General features: G+C 41.3%; 2 protein-coding genes across 2 annotated transcripts; one reads left to right on the top strand and one right to left on the bottom strand.

Moving 5' to 3' along the window:
* The first annotated feature begins 346 nt into the window (after positions 1-346).
* Positions 347-3909, top strand: exosc5 (exosome component 5). Its single transcript, XM_062552493.1, has 6 exons — positions 347-561; positions 1733-1846; positions 2819-2940; positions 3119-3259; positions 3388-3477; positions 3727-3909. The coding sequence occupies exons 1-6, from the start codon at positions 462-464 to the stop codon at positions 3826-3828; spliced, it is 669 nt and encodes a 222-aa protein (XP_062408477.1). The 5' UTR covers positions 347-461; the 3' UTR covers positions 3829-3909.
* A 3291-nt stretch (positions 3910-7200) lies between these two features.
* Positions 7201-18162, bottom strand: tmem91 (transmembrane protein 91). The gene is made up of 5 exons (XM_062553071.1): positions 17611-18162; positions 13769-13917; positions 12385-12816; positions 9572-9718; positions 7201-7356 (listed from the first exon to the last, which is right to left on the bottom strand). The coding sequence occupies exons 2-5, from the start codon at positions 13799-13801 to the stop codon at positions 7201-7203; spliced, it is 768 nt and encodes a 255-aa protein (XP_062409055.1). The 5' UTR covers positions 13802-13917; positions 17611-18162.
* Positions 18163-20142: the final 1980 nt, after the last annotated feature.

The following is a 20142-nucleotide window of genomic DNA, read 5'->3' on the forward strand; positions in this document are numbered from 1 at the left end:
CACGTCAGGCAGCAGCACTGTTCAGGACAAGGCACTACCAGCAAAAATGCACTGAAAATGTACTTAAAAACACTGTAATTTCCCCTGAATTTTAAGTGCACCTTAATTTCCAAATTGGGTACTGAATTTTACCTTGAAAGGCCATTTTCAGGTGTAAATGTGAAACCCCTTAATTTTGCATTTAATGTGATAATTCATGGGGTTTTCTTATATGTTTTGCTATTATATGGGGTTGGCTTAGGACAATTCCAGCACACCCTTAATTATATTTGAATGCGATCATTCAGCTTGTTCTATTCAAGGGAGCCATCTAACTTCGCCTGTTGACTTTTAATTTGACGTGGGCGGTTTATTCCCAGGATGCTTTGCGTGCGGAAGTGCATCTATGCCTACATCAGCATGGCGCTTGCTCGCTAGTTTCACGTGAAATTAATGAACTTCGTGCAACTATTTTCTATAAAATGGATCCGAAAGTGCATGAAGCTAGTCCAGCGACAAGAGAATTCGGCTGTGAGCAGAATCTTCTATCAAGACCTGACGGTTCAGCATCATTCATTCAAGGTATGAACTAAACGTTAGCCTATATGTAACGTTAGGTCGAAATGTTCCTTCATGATAACTCGGCTCTATCTGCCTTTGACATAATCAACGTGTAGTCAGGAAACAAGCAAGACGGCCATGGGAAAATATGCTCTTTTGAGTGTCAATTAGTTGCCTGTTGGTCTTTGCCAGGTTAAAAGCCTCTACATTTTTATGTCAAACCTCGTCAATGCAGGCATCCCAGGATCAATAACCCTGCTGTGCTTGTCTAGGATTTACACCCTGCTGAAAAAAACAGCCTGACCAGCTAAAGGTGGTTCGCTGGTTGACCAGCTTGTTAACCAGCTTATTTGACCACCCTTTGATGGTTAACCAGCTAGACCAGCAAAACTCGCGAAATCACACCTTCAGCTGGTTTACCCAGCTTATGATGGTAATTCAGCTGGTTTTGATTGTCGTACCACCTTAAGCTGGTCATTTTAGTTGGTGCTGGTCTACATTGCTGGTTTTTACTGGCCACGCCAGCTTATGTTGGTTATTCTAGAAAACCAGCTTGACCATCTTTAAGCTTGACAGGCTGGTCACCCGCATGACCATCTTAAACCAGTTGTATCCCAAACGACAGGCTGGTCACACCAGCACGACCAGCTTCCTCAGATGGTCACGCCAGCATGTCTAGCTGGTGGTCTAACCAGCTACACCAGCAAAGACCAGCAATAATAACTGTGTATTGGGCAAAGACCAGCTAAAACCAGCTACCAGCCTAAGCTGGTTTCTTGCTGTTTTTTTCAGCAGGGCAGGCTAAAATTTTGTCAGCAGGGTACATATGCAAATAACACCCTGAATTACGACCAACATTACAGCGAAGACAGCAGAGACATTTAAAAAATGCTACACGAAATAGTTAATTTCAAAAACATTTCACAAGCTGTGGGGAGGAAAGACTTCTGGATAAGTTATCTATCTTTATGCTACATATCCCCGCTTGTGTCGATGAAGAGGTGTTGCAGATGGGAAGAGTAACCTTTGGACTGGTGATGATGGTACAAATAAAAGGGTGTCATCACATATTTCACTGAGTGGTGAACGTTTTCAAGAAAGGTTGAATAAATCTGAAATGTAATAGTCAGCAGGTAACCCTAATCATTTGACATTTTTACTTGTTTTACATTTTACTTTTTGTCCACCACAGGGAATACCAATGTGTTGGCTGCAGTTTACGGACCAGCAGAGGTTAAGGTCAGCAAGGAGATCTATGACCGTGCTACATTGGAAGTCCTGATACAGCCTAAAGTAGGCTTACCTGGTAAGGAAATTATGTGCAGTGTGTTTGTGTAGTGTACAGTATGTGTGTAGAACGTATTTGGTTTTGGTATCAGTTTGTTGAATCTGACATTTATAAGGAAACTTGTTTTCCGTTATCAAATATGGCCACAGAGATACCTGGTGTTGCATTATATAATGTTGTTGCGTACAGAAGTAGGCCCTTTTTTGCCAGTTGAATTTAGTATTCCGTAAGCACTACATTTGTATCCAGTAGTTGCCAAGGGTAATTTCTTCATCACATTCTTCTTGATAACATGCATTGCATATGTACTGCACATTGAGTATTTCAAACATAGACTGATCAATAATGTGATAATGAGGGGCCTTAGTGAGCATCACTCCCTTGTGCCTTTGCTAATCTAGCAGGTTATAGCAATCAACCCTTTTGTGGAGTGAAGATCTTTATCTCTGTTTGACATTTGTAGCACCCCTTAGAACACTTAGAAGGGCACTGACTGCACTCCACAGTAACTTTGTTTAAGTCTAGACTACAATATTGTCTTCCATTGGCACTGCAGGACATCGTACCAGAGAGGGTTAAAGCGGAGCGAGAGGTGCAAACGTTCGATCATTTCCGCGTTCTGTCTTCGCAAAGGGGAGGGGGGGCTAAAATCCCCCTTTAAGCAGACCTGTTAACATTCGAACTGAACTGCTTGCCAATCTGACAGAAATCGATATCCCACTATGACGTCTTTCCGACACGCCTCTTTAAGCAGACAGGAACTCTATGGAACAAATTTTTCTTCCATAGAGATGCATTATGTTGCTCTATCTTGTCAGTAATTAAGGATCTTTGATGGTACACAGGATTTCTTTGATTTCAACACTGATCGTAGAGAGTTGATCACACTGAGAACATGACCCTGTGATGCTATAGTACTTTGCACCACTGGGTGGTGCACACGGAATGCGTTTGGGTCACTTGAACCATGTGTAACTCCATCTTTCTCAGGTGTCCGAGAGCGAGCTAGAGAGCAGTGTGTACGGGAGACATGCGAAGCAGCTCTTCTCTCCTCTCTTCACCCTCGCTCCTCTCTTACCCTCATCCTACAGGAGATCCATGATGATGGCTCTGTATCCTTTCAGCCCATGACGCACATGTCAAAGAATGGGCATATTGTAACCATATTGGTTGTAGTATACCTTTCGTTCTAGAATTAAATATTCACTTGGTTTATCCCTGCATGTCGTAAATGTAGATTCATGTGTTCCATAACCTTTTCTTCGGCTTTGGTTCTTGACTCAAGCTTAGCTTCTGGCATGCTGTCTGAATGCAGCTTGCATGGCCCTGATGGATGCAGGTCTACCTATGAGCTGCCTGTTTTGTGGTATTACTTGTGTCATCAACATGGATGGGCAGATTATCATTGATCCAACGTTACAACAAGAAAAGGTTTGGCAATAGTCTTGTGTACGTCTGGACAATATTCTAGACCAATGTTTTGTTTTGGACCAAAGATCAATTTGCACTCCAACTCGGTTGTAGTTTCTGTCATTAACAGGAGATTTTACACGTTATAGGAGACCAGAGCTTTGATGACTTTTGCAATTGACAGCATTGACAAAAGAGTGATGATGTCGTCAACCAAAGGATCTATCTCAGTTCAAGAGGTATGTGAACAAAACCTTATATATTAAGCACTTCTGCTCCAACCAAATGAACATCCTTGAGAGTTGTCCTCTGATTTATCGGCTTCATGTGGACTGTAATATTATTGTCTGTCATTTGTTTCTGCTTCAAAATAGTTTTGATCTTTCACACTGTATGCTATTTTGAGTAAATTTGGCCAGTTAGGGTTTTTTTGTCACTTATCCAACTCATTCATAAATATTCAAACATCTTTTTTTCATCTCTCCTAGCTTCAAGAAGCTATAGCTTTGAGTCAGAGAGCTTCAGAGCGAATCTTTCAGTTCTACAGAAGTTCGGTATGTCGACGCTATTCCAAGACTGCAACAAATTAAACCTCACGTTGTTTTAACTTGTATTCATTTGTTTTGTATATTGTTCTGTACAAGTTTTCTAAAATTAACTTCTAATCTAAATGTGTTTGTGTGTCATCATTGTGGAATTAGTATTTTGGAATGTGATGCAAGGGGAATTCTTACATTTTTCAAATAAAGTGTAGTCTACACAAACTAAACCAAATGTCCTATCTATCTATTAAATAATCAATATTGCATTTTGGACTCACAATGACTGATTTTGATAAGCACATGGTTCAAATGACAAGTTATTGAAAGTCAACCTAAATGTTTACAGGGCGCAATCATTTTTATCCTTGACCCAGTAATAGAGACTGTGTGTGTGTCTGTGTGTGTCCCCGCATCTGCTCACAACTCGAAAGCTGCTTGCCTGACTTAAAATGTTCAGGAAGGAAGAGGGCCACCATAACTTGGACGTATGGAATATGATCATATTCTCAGTGAAGTGAATTGACATTTGAGTTTGGCATCAGAATTCCACGCAATGCTAAAAGATTCTGGCAATAACCAAGTTTATTTAATCAGTATAGGAATTGCATTGTTTATATTCACATTAACAACAGCAGAGTGAATAGGAGAATCACACAGAACATCCTGATCAAGGTTGGTCTCATGTCTTACTGGAAAAACACTGAACTGCAGTATTGCACTCTTTTTCATGGGTGATGGGCAAGAGTTAATCTGCAGCTCTACAATACCATCATTAACATAACTTGCACATTTAGCTTTTGCCTTAAGTTTTAGCCCCTGCTAGGTCTCTCACTTGTAGTTCGAAGCTCATTGTCAGTCCATTTTGTCCGAAAGCGCCCTTAATTATCATTTTCTTTCCAATGCATAAGGCATTTTGATCTGAATGTGGCTCTTCTGTGTGTTATTGAAATAATACAATTCCTAAGATATAGAAAACAATGAAGATTAATTTTAATACTTTATGTTTGCATACTCTTATGAAGCATGATTTGTTTCTGTTTTATGAAACATTACCTTTCATGAAAATCCATTGCATGAACACGGAGGGTCTTGGCAAGTTGGCATGCAATGACCCACACCCAAACAATGCTTCAAACAAATGAATAGAGGCCATTTCATTAGCAGGGCTGGGAAAAGACTGAAATGAAGCTGTGCTAGTGGAGGTATGCTCATCTAGACAACCCCATCAGAACCAAATGTGGACATACAGTATGGCCATTCTCTTCAGTCCACAGTCATACTTCTATATCTTGTTACACCCTCGGGTTCAAACAGTTAAGTACAGAATAAATGCTGGAAAGAAAAATAGTGAATACATTTACATTTTTTTTTTTTCACCAAAAACAGTATGTCTTGAATACATAAAAGTATTAACAAATGGGGAAAAGGTGGTTGCATAATTTCTGTGCATTGTACAAAATCACATGACTAGTTTGGCATTTTCTTCTCAGCAGCTACCCCATACTGGCCACTGCAGCAAAGTTTGCCTTTGGCACATTTTGTCATGAGAGCACTTACTGCCAGAGTCTCCACTGCAAACTACCCTCACATTCCCATCACAAAGACTTGTTCATATGATGCTGGAGTCGGTAACTGGCTGAAGTGCAAATTGCTCATGCATGTTGACAGTGATTTGAAAGCCAGGCTGTGGATGGCAGGTGTGTGCATAGAGACGAGGAAATGGCTCTCTGCTTTCATCTCACCGCTGTGGCCTGCTGTGTTCACAGCCCCATTCAACTCTTTGAACTAGTGTTTGCAGCCTGGCCATATCCAGCATCCATTCCAAAGTAGGACATGAAAAGGCATTTATTTCAAATTAAGCAGGTTTAGAAACAATTAAATATCACTTATTACATACAGTACATGCCCAAAGACATGTTAAGCCAGGCTAATAGATGGATGTCTTCAATTACTGCAGTGTAAATTTCTGTCTATAAAGCTATAAAATGTAGTGTGGGTTTGACTTGATGTTCTGGTAGCTGTCACACTGAGGAGAAAAGACCCTGGGGCTCAGTTGTGCTTTATCATCAGCAAGTGGAATAATTAAAGGGGTTATGCCGCAGGAAACCAGTTTTGCTTGTAAGTTTTGAAATAAGACGAGTCAATGTGACCAGGGAACGTACTGCACTTTTTAAATTGGACAGTTTCCTTCCCTGCCTGAAATGACCATAGAAAGGAAGTGGTCATAAAGCATGGGCATTGGGCAGATTAGAAATGTGTATGGTCTACATCGCATTGATTGCTCTCATTTAGAAAACTCCCTCCCTCGTTAGCAATCTAGCTTTACACCTAAAGATGAGTCTGAGTGAAGCCAATTATGTATGTAAATGAAACGTCAAAATAAAAGCTCAGCTGCAAAATCAGACTATTTCTCTGTGGTATTCAGAGCATGCTAAAACATAATGAGAAAGCCAAAGCTACAATTCTTGTAGACTTTACAAGAGCATCTTAGGGAATCTTATAAAATGATGGAGAAGTGTATGGCATAGCTCCTTTAAAAATGTCCTTGTCCAGCCGTGAAAGATGTCGCTATAGAACTCTCCTTTTGTATTTTATTTAGGTGTGTGCAATCTTTCTACTAGTTTTCCCTCATGACCTTTCTATGTGACAACTATGTATTGTTTAAGATTGAAGCACAACACTGGAAATCGTGGGAAATGGAACTGTAAGCACCTCCATGGGCTTTGGTTGTAAATGACCAAGCTCTTGGATGGTGCCTTGCAGGCCAAAGGAGAAGTTCAGTTCTTGTCTTTTGCCCTCAGTCATCCCTGATATGCATCTGTTTTTTGTCTATCATTGATATTTTTTCTAAAAACAAAACCAATATTCCAGTGACTACTCTTTCTGTACACTTTACCATACAGTAGGATAGAGGTGAGGGTAGTTAAGGCTGTATGGGAAGAACTGTAGTATGTGAAGAATTGTTAATTTACTCATACATCTATTATGCTCTATGTGTGACACCATTATTTGAAATATGTTCCCATTCTGTTGGGTTGTTCTGGACTGCCTTCTGTTTGCTTTTAAGGACATGTTGGTTGGTCCAGTATAGATGAAGCTGAGATCAAACCATAAGACCTGATTCCATGCACTTGTGATTTGATTGACATTACCTTATATCTATGTCAGTTGAAATGGGTCACTTTTCATAATGCAGTGTAACTTGTTTCCGCTTTACAAACATAATTAACATAAACAATATCGTGTGTGTGTGTGTGTGTGTGTGTGTGTGTGTGTGTGTGTGTGTGTGTGTGTGTGTGTGTGTGTGTGTGTGTGTGTGTGTGTGTGTGTGTGTGTGTGTGTGTGTGTGTGTGTGTGTGTGTGTGTGTGTGTGTGTGTGTGTGTATAGGGTGTAGGGTGTAGGGTGTAGGTAGACTTGTCCTATGGTGGTTTCCCAGACAGGTAGGAAATGAGGGCAGCAACAGCACAGATGTATGTGATGATCCCGAAGATGATGGAGAGCACTGAGAGCCACAGAGCTTGACGGGACGCTGCATTAGCACTCTGGAAATCCCCTTGTATTGCTGCTTTATTAGTCTGAGATGAACACACACACACACACACACAGAAAAATAATTATATAGAAAACAATTATGTTGTAATACTATTTACACACTTTATCTTTTGTAAGGTAACATAAAATGTTTTAGTGAATTTTCTCACATGTTAAGTAGCCATTGCATTGCAGAATTGACCAAATCTGTTTTATTAGCATGTACCAGATATCCTTACCTGCCCTCTCTGCTCGCTTTTCTATTTTTAGAAAGCAATATCTCAGCATTTGACATATAGGGTAAGTTGTTACACTAGCTCCAAAATGAGGGGAACTATCACAAAAATGAAATTGCTACATTTTGTGACACCTCACCCCCATGACTCAACATGTTTACCTTACCAAAAGTCAAGGTTGCTCTTTCACACAGGAAAAAATGGCATACAACATGTCATATTAAAGAATTACTATTGACATTTGATATCTTCCTGTGATGTTGATAAGTATGCTTTAAATACAGTGTAGTGGTATGAGTTTAGGGGCCAGTGAAAGGCAAACAAATTGAGAGAAAAGGACATTTCAGGCAAATAGTGCAACAAAGAGGAGACATTTCCAGATGATCCAGATTAGGAATAATGTGCCTGCCTCGTCTGTGTGAAACTATTTTAACTGTCCAGAGGAGGGTTGGGTTCAGTTTGTGAAATGCAATAAATAGGCATATGCTGCAGATACTTCAGAAAAGGGCTGGTTGCCAGAACTGTGGCTTGGAATGTGATTTTGAGTAGTGTGTTGAGACAATGACCTACAGAAACTGTGTTGTTATCCGTTTCATAATCCAGTGAGACAATTTACCCCATTATGGAGAAAGTTGTAGCAAGAGCACAATGCATTTCATGGCGGATCATTTTGTTCTGAAATATCTAATATGACTAGTGAAGATGAAGTATGCCCTCAAGGCAGGGGTGGACTGGCAATCTGTGCGTTCGGGAAAAGTCCAGAATGGACGCCGCATGCCTGGCTCAGTGCCTCATAGGCCCAGTAATGCTTCTGTCTACTGTAGCGCTCCACATAAATATGCATCACTCAGGCTTGCCTACAGACTAGAGGTCTATAGACTAGACCAGACGTCTAGGCAAGCCCGAGGACACGATGAAACTGAATAATTTGCCCAGACTAATATAGGTAGCTTTACTCATCCAATCGGAACACATGGAACCAATTATGTGGTTGTCCAAGGATGAGGTTTTTCACGTTCATCATGATCACGTAATTGTGAGAAAAACTCAATAATGTGCCAACATGCCCTGCTTTCCCCTATATTTGACATCCAGTGAAATATTTATGAAAGTATGCCTAATTTCCAGTTCATTGCTGTGAAATTAAAATTCTTTTAAGGTTAGTGACACTCTGGAAGTAAGAAATAGTACTCTGCATAGAAGAGGTCTTTGAGTTGCCATGAATATTGGACATGGCATGGGCCACATTCAGTGTTGGTCCTATGTGCTATGAACAACACGAAGGCATTACTGAACCCAGCTATAACTGATTTGGAGTTTTTTGGTAACACTTTACTTGACGGGTCCATTCATAACACATTCATAACAGTTGTCATGAACTGCACATGAAGCATTCATGACTGATTCATGAAACATGACTCAACATTCATACCAACACTTTCATGAATGTGGAAGACAAAATGACGAAAACTTCCAACAATTCAGTAATCCACAGGGTATGATGAATCCTCTCCAGCGTTTGTAAACATCTCATGAATATTTTATGTTTAAGTCTATATTCAAATGTCACTTGACTATACGAGTTGTGAAGTATTCATCATACTAGGAAGTGAACTACTGACCATCTGTGGACCTCTGAATGGTTGGACATTCCTGTTTTATATATCTACATGTATATACAGTCATTGGCGTAGACAATTAAGCTTTTTTTCAGAGGTTACTATCATAAAATAAACAAACAGACAAACCAAAATTCTCCTGGACACTGGACTTGACTAAGATGTGTCATGATCAGGTTGGCTAAAACAAAAAAAGTTTTTGACATTTTGTCTTCCACATTCATGAAAGGGTTAATGTTGTCATGTTTCATGAAACAGTCATGAATGCTTCATGTGCAGTTCATGACAGCTGTTCTGAATGTGTTATGAACAAACCCGTCAAGTACAGTGTTACCGGGTTTTTTTTAGAACAAGAGATGTCAGTTGAACTGTCATCACTTCAGTGTCAATGAGTAGCAACATACCTTTTGTGACAGATAAAAAGCTGCGATTCCTAGTGGCCAGAAACAGCAGAGCATGGAGAAGAATGCCAGGCCAAGGTAGTCCTGAGGGACCATCAATGGGAAGTTGGTTTCGCTGTCTGTATCACTGAACTCATCACTTGAAGAATCCTTCGAATGAGAATAATTTGTTGTTATGAAATCTCAATATCTTTTTCACAAAGAAAACTAATTACGCCATAATAGATAATGTAGGCTACAGATAGATATTTTTGGAGCCACGTTCCTGGTGATTGTTCCTGGAACAATCTTTGATTAAGTCATTAACATATTTGGCACACAAGTCTCCCGACTGGACTGAACACCTGGTACATTTTGTGAACATAAATCTAGTATCTCTGCAGTACCCTTTTGTCTCTGCTTCTACAGTAGATTGAGTTTCTTACCCTAAATCTGGGCGATCCATAGCCTGGTTTCACCAGACCCATTCACTTCATGAAGACCGGCTACTCTCCATTCATTGGGAAATGTTACCAACCAAAGCATCATCGCGTAGACTGTGTTAACTCTATAATCGTCGAGCTTTTATCACATTTATAAAAAATTCCTAACGTTACTTCCTACATCGCCTAACCTTTGCAAACTGGTAGTAAACTGTATCAGCAGTCAGGATGTAGCTGAAGAAGTCCCTTTACATTTATGTATTATACTAACTGCAATTTTTAATGTTTGCAGACGTTGCTACTAGCACCGCCACTTTGGATTTAGAAACCAAATGTTGTTGGAAACACCATTGCATTCAGGGAGACCGAACATATCAGGGAGATGAACATGAGTGGAGATACTAGATACTACCTGTATAGCAGTTAATAATCATGTCTCTATCAGGCATTTTGTTGATCATTGACCATGCATGTGTGCGTGGTTCCATCCATAACAACACAGTATTTGCTTGTTATCTCCAAGTGAAGTTAAATCAATGATCTTCATCAAACTTAATACAGCTAATATAAAAAAAAGCGACAGAGTCAAGGTTATTGGGTCAGAGGACAAGGTCACATTGTGCCCCACATGTTTGTGTGATATCTGGCTTGAGTGGTGTTCATCAAACTCTGCATAGTTAATCACTTTGGCAGCATCTTCAGATTGGGTATTCAATATTGTGAGGTCAAAGGTCAAGATCTGGTACACTTCAGGGAAACAGAAATGAAGAGTTAAATTATCATTCTCTCTGATAATTTGTGCTGATTTTTGGTTACCATAGAGGTGTAGAGAGAGGATGCAAGAATGCAGTAGATCCATTTCTTGGTCTGTGATGTCTTTGGTGTTGTTACTCTTTCTGCTGAATGTTAACTCATTGGCTGCCAGCGATTTTCAGTGCAGAGCGCTCCATACTGCCAGACGTTTTACAGCATTTTGACTGTTTTTCCAAGATCCACCGAACGGTGAGCTTTATGACTATGTAAACACCGAAGGTACCAAATGAAAGAGTAGACTCTCTTCTTTCACCAGGAAAAAAACGGCTTGTTTCTATCGTTTTCCGTTCTTTAGTAATCGTCAGTAGAACATGGGTTAGTTTTGCTAAAAACACCTGTTTTTGACCAAAACATGGAGAAAACAATCTTTTTGTGAAAATCAACTTTTTAACGTTAGCGTTTCAGTAGTATGTCAACCACGATTGCACTGTTATCTCGTCAGTCTCGTCAAGGTTGCTAGGGACTCTGATGGTCGCTAAAGACTCTGAACAGGATGTTAGACTTAGCAAGCTAGCACTAGCAAGGTTGTTGTTAGTCTATATCGCAATATCCAATGTAAATGGATCATACCATTCACGTGTTTTCCATCCTTGATGTAAGAAGTAAGCATATTTATTCCCTGCATCGCGTGCAAACTAGATCCACTGTGGTCGATCTTCAGTGTGTTTGCTAGTTGTCTCTGCATGACTTGTGCACTCTAGGCAGATACTAATGATCCAAATGGCACTGTTGCCATCTAGAGGTTCGGATCGCTAGTGCAGTCTGTTTACAAGCCTGAAACTCTGCCAGATCGTTCCCAAGCCCACCCAGGAGCCCTCCCCATTGAAAACGGCAATTGACGTCAACGTATGTGTCTAAATTGACGTTTAAAGACGTCAATGGCAGTTAATGAGTTAAAGGCTCCTGTCATGATTCAGTCAGTCTGATTTAATAATGAAGGACAGATCGTGTCTCTGTAGGGGTATGAATGCGACTGGAGACAGAGCACCTGGCTGTGGCTGGTAGCTGGTTACAGAGCACAGAGGAATGTCATTTTGAACTTCTGTGTTGACTGTATGTGGAACATTTCCCAAAAGAGGCCCTCCATTTAAATTACTTTGCGCTCTATCAGGTGAACTGCACATGTTTCTGTTTTGATGTGGAAAAATGGTTTCAGTGATTCTCTATGACTCTTTTTAGTCAACTTTAGCATGTGTATGTAAATGTATGGCCACTACTGTGTAATATAATATAATATCAGTATAATAGAACATTCCTCTCGTCACCATGTTGTTCAAGTAATCAGGTTTGCACTTGAGATTTATATAAATTTGGCTTAGTGCGGTTATCCACCATATCATCCATTTCATTATATTTAATGCTATAGCCTTTTCTTCCTTCTGTCCTGTTTTAGTAACCCAGAGCTGCGTAATGATATAATCATGTCATGCTTTTTTTTATCACAGGATTTTGTTCTCAGAAGACTTCCATTCAGTTCTATAACACCTTCTGATCTTGAATCTGACCTTTTTGCTTTTCTTCACTGGTAAATATAACCAGCAAGACAAACATAAGAGTTAATGATAGTCAAAACCCTCTTACCTCAAAATCTGGCAGAAGGTCATCCTCATCATCCATACTATAAGACAAGCTGTGGGCATCTTTGACCTCCCCCAGCAGTTTCCTCTCAAGAGGGGAGTTGGGTCCAATGTCAACAAAGGTGGTCTCCAGGTAGTCCTTACTTTGCAGGCCCAGGGAGTCTGTGGGGACCCACATGGGGCCAGGAGAGTAGAGAGAATCCAAGGTGTTGGGAAGGCTGCACGGATCCAAAAACTGCTGGTGGTGGATGTCTGCAGACGCACAGTAGCTTCTCCAGGCCAGAGAGTGAAGAGCTTTCTCATCCTCACACCTCACCAAGATGCCTCTGTAGACTCCACCACTAACCTCTGGTCCCAGACTAGAGCCTTTTGGGCTGTTACCTAGCAAGGGATGCTCCAGTTCATCGAAAGTCTCCATCACTGCGCGGTTCCCAGACTGAAACGACAGATCGGAAGTATGATGAGCATCCAGCAGTGGCCCGCTTTCTCACCTCGCCCCTCGAGAATATGTCTGGATTAAGAAGAGAGATTTAGCCAGTCTGGATCAGCAGATGTCACAATAATCCATGCTTAATCCAATTTTTCAATTTGTGTTGTATTGTGTTGCTTATTCCTAGACACGGGTGAGAAAGAAATTGTGATGGAAAGAGAAAATCCTCCTGGCTCACACTCGTGTTTTTAATATTCACAAGTGACAGTGCCTAGAGAGAGTCTGGTAGTGCTCTAATCCCCCACAGATTCAATAGTTTTCATGTTAGGGACTATTTGGTCCCAGGGATGGCCTGTCTCTCCTTCCCACATCTCTCACAGTATGTTACATGATGGACTGTGTCAGTGGTCATCAGTATGCTAATGGTTTTGTTCAATTTGTTGTGCAAGATTCAGCAATGGAAGATCTATAACAGCTGGGAGAGAGGACAATTTGACATTGAAAACATAAGACAATTCTACCAAGGGTTTTCATGCAATGTCCATTCCACACATTGTTACTATCTGTCCGTTTTGGTCAATTACATTATCTCTGATTTTTTTTTTTCCATTCAGTCCAAAAATGTTTCCTTTTGTGCAAAAGGTTAAACCAAAAAAAAAGCTATTTGATACTGTTGTAAAGCTAGAAAAAGTCGTTTTTTGAAGGAAGTCCTTCTTGTAACAAATAAATGATGTATGAATACAGAATAAAAAAGCTATGTAGAGTTCCCTCGGGGACTCAGTGAGTTCTTTGCCTAATAGCTTTACAACAACTATACATCTGACATGGAGCCACAGAAGCAGTGGCCTCTTGAGTCCTTTCCCTTACTATCCAGGCAGACATATTTTCATGTTGTTGTATGAAGACAAGAGACACTGAGGAAATCAGAGTCCCACAGATGGCTATGTGTGTGTGTTACCTGTGTTGGTAGCTGTCCCCAGGGGACATACATTTTTAATGCATCGGGTCTGCTGAGTACAGGTTCCAGTTCCTTCTACGGAGGACCGTGGAGGTGGTCTTTGTTCTGGTGTCGGTACTGCTATTCACCACAGGTACATCATGGCAATGCTGAAATTAGAATTAGACAAATTAAACTTTGTGTGTGTAAACTGAAATCTCACATCTGAAGATCTGTTGAGCCTCCTTTGGGTATTTGGAGACATGTACAGTACCATGCACTGGAATTGGATAGGGTGAAACCTGGTGAGGTTGTTTAATCTGAGACAAAGATCATCTGTCAAAATGTTTTCTCCAGTGATGGATCAACATTTTGACAGATAGATCAGCCCAAACACCAACAATGTGCCATAATATATTTGGGTTTACACATCTTTTCATATGTGTCCTTTGCAATTCTGGTAGTCTTAAATACAACCCAATTGTCAGGTAACACAAGGATCAGGGGTCTTTAAGCTGAGGCTGAGTTGTGTTGGACACTAAAATCAGTTGTGTGTTGTGTCACTACTTATTGAATGCCTAGACAAACCCTGATTGCCTAAACAAAAATGTCTCATCCTTTGTTTGATGAAAATCATTTCTCAAGGTCAACAATTAAGTCCTGCCGATCCTTATAGCTCTTGACCTTATCTCCTGACACTCACTAATGTACTATGCTGTTATTAAGCCTCAAGGGCAGTCAGATGGAACTCTGTATCTGCTAGTTTGGTGGTGAAAATGGGATGGAAATCCTTAAATTCAATTTGATGATACACAACTACAAGTACAGTTATTTCTACCTCCATTAGATTTGCGCGATGGATTTTCTGTACAACTTGTTGCCATTCTCTCTATTTCCGTCATTGCATTATTTAGTAACATTGTCACGGAGTGACATTAAGAGCAAAATGATTTGTAAGTGCAATACTGGGTGTTGAGGAGTACCAGGCTGAGGCAGAGAACTCCACACAGTGGGGATAAAACCCTGGTGTAATCATACGGGGAGTGAAGACACATTGGATTGTGACTGAAGAAGAAGAATATGATGAAGAGGGGGGAAAAGAACAAGATAAAGAAGACGAAGGCGAGGAAAAATCCAGGACAGACTCTCAGCGTGACATGCTCTCATAGCGAGTGCCTATTCACCATCAAAGCACCTCCGTCAGCGGTATTACACGCCTGCTCCCCTCCCCTCCCCTCCCTGAGTTCTGCCTCACTTATAAAGCATCCAGTCAGGTTGAGCAAAGGATACCAGGACAGCATATCACCAATGACACTTTTAAAGAGAAAAGATCTTTCAGTGCCCCATTCTCTCTCTCCATGCCTCTTTTGTCTTCCTCTGGTGCACAGGCACTCATCACAAATGCAAAATGCATTGACAAAGGAGCTTGATATGACAACCATTTCTGTGTACTGTCTGTGATGTCCACACCAAAACCCAATCAGAAACTATGCACAGTCGGCAGGCGGTATGGATAATCATGGCATTCATTTGCTCTGGGCTTCTGAATCTATAACATTCACTCTATATTCATTTCCCTAAATGAATGAAACTAAGTCTGACTTTGACTTTCTAACCTTCTATTGCACCAGGCAGCTTACATAAGCATAGGCCTTGAGCCTATCAATAGAATGGTTTCACGCACACCATCATATTCCTTTGTATTAGGATAAAGTGGGATAAAGGATAAAAGCTTTCCTTTTGAAATGACCCTAGGAATGAGTATATTTGGTGAGATTAGGTTTGCAGTTTGTCATTCTGTGGAATTATTTGCGCAAATAGCATCTTGGCATGGTGATAAAGGTCCTCTCTTAAACCAGGTTGTTTTGTTTCACCCCTCACCAGTGCATCTGCGTTCTCCAAGGGAGGATGAGCAGGAGCTGTGGGGAATGTCTTTAGAAACGGATCGTTTTCAGCCCATTCTGATAAAGCTGCTACTACTGTATTGTGTCCACTTGGGAAATGAAAGCAAGCTAGAGAGAGGGAAAATAAAATAACGTGTTTGCAAACGTATAGGGGTTTCCATGGAAATGTTGGGATCCCACTGTATGGAGGCTCAGCAGTCTCTGTGCCCACGGCTATGTTCCCCCCCGTGTTGTTCTGTTTTTATTATCGTGCTCTCGCTGCCTTTCTCCCACTCTATGTGTGTATCTGTGTGTGAAATTGACTGGACATATTTGTGTATAGCTGCTTTTTTGTTTATTATATTTCACCTGCGGCACTTATTATTTCAGCCTCTTGCACAACTAGGATATTTTCTTCATGCCAGACCTCGCGAGTCCAAAACCGTTAACACACCATTGCTCTGCCATATCAAATCAACATAATAATTAACAAAGCAGCAAGCACCAAATGTTCTGTTGATGTTTATGTCAAAGTCTATTTTAGACAACTGTTGTAGAAATCCCCCAACCTGGCAAAGAATTGCACAAGATAACTGCAATGGAGGGTACGGAGCACAGATAGCTGTTTTTATTACCAATGGGCCGTCTTAATGATACTCTCTGTGCTCATCCTGCATTTCCAGCACTCAGCCGTGTTATTGAATTGTGCATGCTTGGTTTGACGGAGTGGGAGTCGGGGTGGGTGTTTAAATCCTAAAGTGAAAAGCACATGGGCTTGTGTGTGTTTGCCTTAGCAAAGGAGGTCAAACATGTACCTTGTGTGGTCCAAACACCTTTAAGATCAGTATCTGGCCATTCCCCAGCATGGGGGAGGGGGTGTTTTTATTTAATGGTGTAATTATAAAGAATGTTTCTTTTCAATTGGATATTGTTGTAAATATGACATGATCCAGTTGACATGATCCAATGTTTGTTGCTTGGTAAGATCAACAACAGTCTAGCGCTCGGGTGGCGGAGCCCTCACCAGAAGGGCATGAGCCCACAGGCCAGTGTGTGGCCAAGAGAAGAGGACAAGCATTGCCTTGGATCCCACCTCCTCAGGCTGGACTCCGCTCATTCAGTCCACACATCTTTCATAGCACCCAGAGGGCACGCACCATATTCAGTAGCAATCACTGGGCAGCCCACATGAAACCTTCGCTGTGCAGATTAAAATATGCACAGGGTGTGAATCACAACAGTGGGGCCAGTAAGATGTGAGTGAGTGAATGAGTGAGAGTGTGTGTGTGTGTGTGTGTGTGTGTGTGTGTGTGTGTGTGTGTGTGTTTGCACGTGAGTGCATTTAGGTGGAAAAAATTACATTACGTCAGTCTGTGAATTACAGGGGGATGCTTTGTTGTCAGAAACACTGTTCCACAGGCTACTGTAATGTACCCTTTTCTCTGCCAAAGCCATACTGTATCTTTGCTCACTCTGATTCTCAGGTATGACAGACCAACATCATATCATGCAAGCAGGTCTTTTCAATGCATCGTTTTGACTATACACAAGAGGACTACACAAGACAGTGGCATTGTTGGTTGGGCGGTTCTCTTCTCTAAACAACGTGCCCTTTGCTTAATAGAATTACATTTATCCCCTGTGGCAATGATGTAACAAATCCATGCTTAATTGCCACAAAGACGCCTCTGGCTCTATGTTACTTTAACACAAAGCAGTGAAACAAAGGCCAATTATAGACAATTCAACTCAACATGAGCTTCATGCATCAGTTTCAAATTTCACACATTTTAGAATCGTTATGAATTGGTTGTAGAACTGGAACATTCCATTACTCTTGATTTCTTTGTTTCCACAGCCTGCTGCATCAAGACATCCATCAAGTTAATGACCATTATACCCGTGAGCAGCGCAAAGAGCAAGCCACTCAGTCCCAGTGTGGTTAATGTGATCTCGGAGTGCTTGTTGTGCAGGACTTACCCTGTTCTCTACCTCCGCTCAGCCACAGCTGCTCTGGGCTCTAGGCATTTACTCAGCTTCAGCACAACACAAGATATTCCTGCCTGAGGATCCAAGCATCACACTCATGCTGTCCTGGTATGAAGCGTTCGTTTGGGTGTGTGTGTGTGTGTGCGTGTGTGAGAGAGTAAATGTACAGCACGTATTTGTGGAGGAGTGAGGAGTGCTGAAGTTTGGCTGTCAAGGTGGATGCTTATCCTGCTTCAGGCGTTTGCTCTGCCGCTTCTGGCTGCATCTGCTGCTCACATCTCCCTGCACTGCTGCCAGATGAGCGTCTCTGTAGCGAGGACAGAAGTTTCTGGTGATGCGCTCTGCATTCGTTCATCCTCTTTTCCACATCATGTCCTTTATCCTTCTCCTCTCCTTTCTGTCCTTCTCCTCCTGAATGTCCTCTCTCAATGAAGAAAATGTGGAGCTCTTGGAATGCTGCACATGTATAGCAGCAATAGCGTTTTCTCAACCAAGCTCAGCTCTGTAGTCATTTAAGCAGCAGTACACGTTCTCACATCTCCCTTTGCCTTCCTCGCTTCATTCCTCATCTCTCTTGGTTTTGCTCTTTACCCATTGTCACATTTCTGCTCTCCTCAGCTATGTTGTCCAGCCCCCCAACAAATCCCTGGGTCCTAAAGCCAGCCAAGTCACATGCTGAGTATCTGGATCCATTCCAGCCATGCCTTTATAAATACTTAAATGCTCTTCTTCTCAATGTCTTTGTACATTTGTCTGCCTCTCCTCACAGCTTGCCTTTGTCTTTTTGTTGTGGAAGTCTATAAGTGTATATACAGAATTCTTAACTGACTCAACAGCTGAATGACTTTAAGCTGTCAATGGGTCAGCGCACAGAGTTGACGGACAAAAGAGAGGAAAAGGGGGGAAAAAACAAAGCATGTTTTTATTTGAACACAAATGAGTGAGTACGGAAACCTCCTGTCCTGCTCCAGATTGCAGTGTCCCTCCAGCTATAGAGTATGCTAACCCTTGTAAGCTCTTTCATATGAGCTTCACCCCTGTGACCCACTTACTCTCTACTCCTGCTGCTATTTTCTTTTTTTCTTTTTTTTGGAATTAAGTTTCACATTTAAAAAAGGGTGGGATGGAATACGTGCAGAAAGCTGTCCTACATTCCTTCTTTAGTAGGAAAGGAGCTTGCAAAGAGATGGACATCAGCAATCAATACAAATCTCATGGGCTTATGTAGGTTATTTAATAAAGTTCCCTGTACATGCCCACGTCCCCTCAGTTCTATCTGTGGGCATTTAAAAGGCTGATAAAAAATTAGTCCCCTGACACTTTAGACACACGTGAGCTGTATTATAAACTGTAGCCTAATATATATTAATTAAGAATGTATATATAGCAAAATGAATATGAATGTGCTGAAAAAACACTCAGGAGCTACACATTGAAACTATTTGACAACAACACTTTAACAACTAAAACTGACGTTTTGTGCACTCTAGTCTACCCTTTGACTAAGAAATGTGTTTACTGTACCTTATTTAAGAAAATGATGGCTATAAACTGATTAGGTGTTATATGTGTTGTATATTATTACTATGTATGAAAGTGGCGTGCTTTCAAAAAAAAGAAAGGCAAAATGTCTTTTGCCTCAGAGGCGCTGGTGAGGCTCTTGCAATAAATGAATCCATGCATTAGTGGATTAGGTGTCTGACCCATATGACATCCATTGCAATTATAGGCAAGAAAAATAAGCAAGGAAAACACAATAATACACTCCTCTGTGTGAAGACCTTGAAGCAGTAATAACATATAAAGTGGACAACTGATCCCCCCTCCTCTAATCCCCCCCCACCCCCCACCCCTCTGCAGGGTCCTAGATATGGCATGCTGATGGAACATGGGAGTGGGAAATTAAGCTATAGAGACTATAGATAGAAATGTCAAAGTGACCCCTGCCCTGAACTCTCTACAGATGAAAGAAGCGTTCTGTGTGTACAGGTGTGACATTGGAAGATATGTAGGCTACTGTGTGGTTTGGGAGGGGGGGGGGGGGTGAGATCTCTGCCAGTTAACCACTCAGGTTATTACTGAACCACACACACACACACACACACACGCGCACACACGCACACACACACACTGGAAGTAATCTTACAGAGTACTCTAACTTGAGAATGCCATTGGCAGGGGTGTAACATCTGTTGGCAACACCGTTCATTTTTCCAGGTAATTAAATGGACTGGTGCCAAGCGTCCACTTGAAATGCTGACCTCTAGGAGGGCTGACCCAGGAGTGGTACAGGACAACAAATAGAGAGAATGTAATCACAGCATTCCCCACCCTTGCTGTTTGACACAAGCACCCTATGCACACGCACAAGCACATCCCCATTGTCCTCACATAGTCCCAAGTCCTCACACATGAGAAATCATCCAGGCATATTGAATAGGACAGATCAGGCAGACAGGCTAAAATAATCCTTTGTGACAGCAAGGCAAGCAAACAGACAAATGAGCTGACCTCTTCAGATTT

This window comes from Sardina pilchardus, chromosome 13 (genome assembly GCF_963854185.1).
Source record: "Sardina pilchardus chromosome 13, fSarPil1.1, whole genome shotgun sequence".
Classification (NCBI taxonomy): Eukaryota; Metazoa; Chordata; class Actinopteri; order Clupeiformes; family Clupeidae; genus Sardina; species Sardina pilchardus.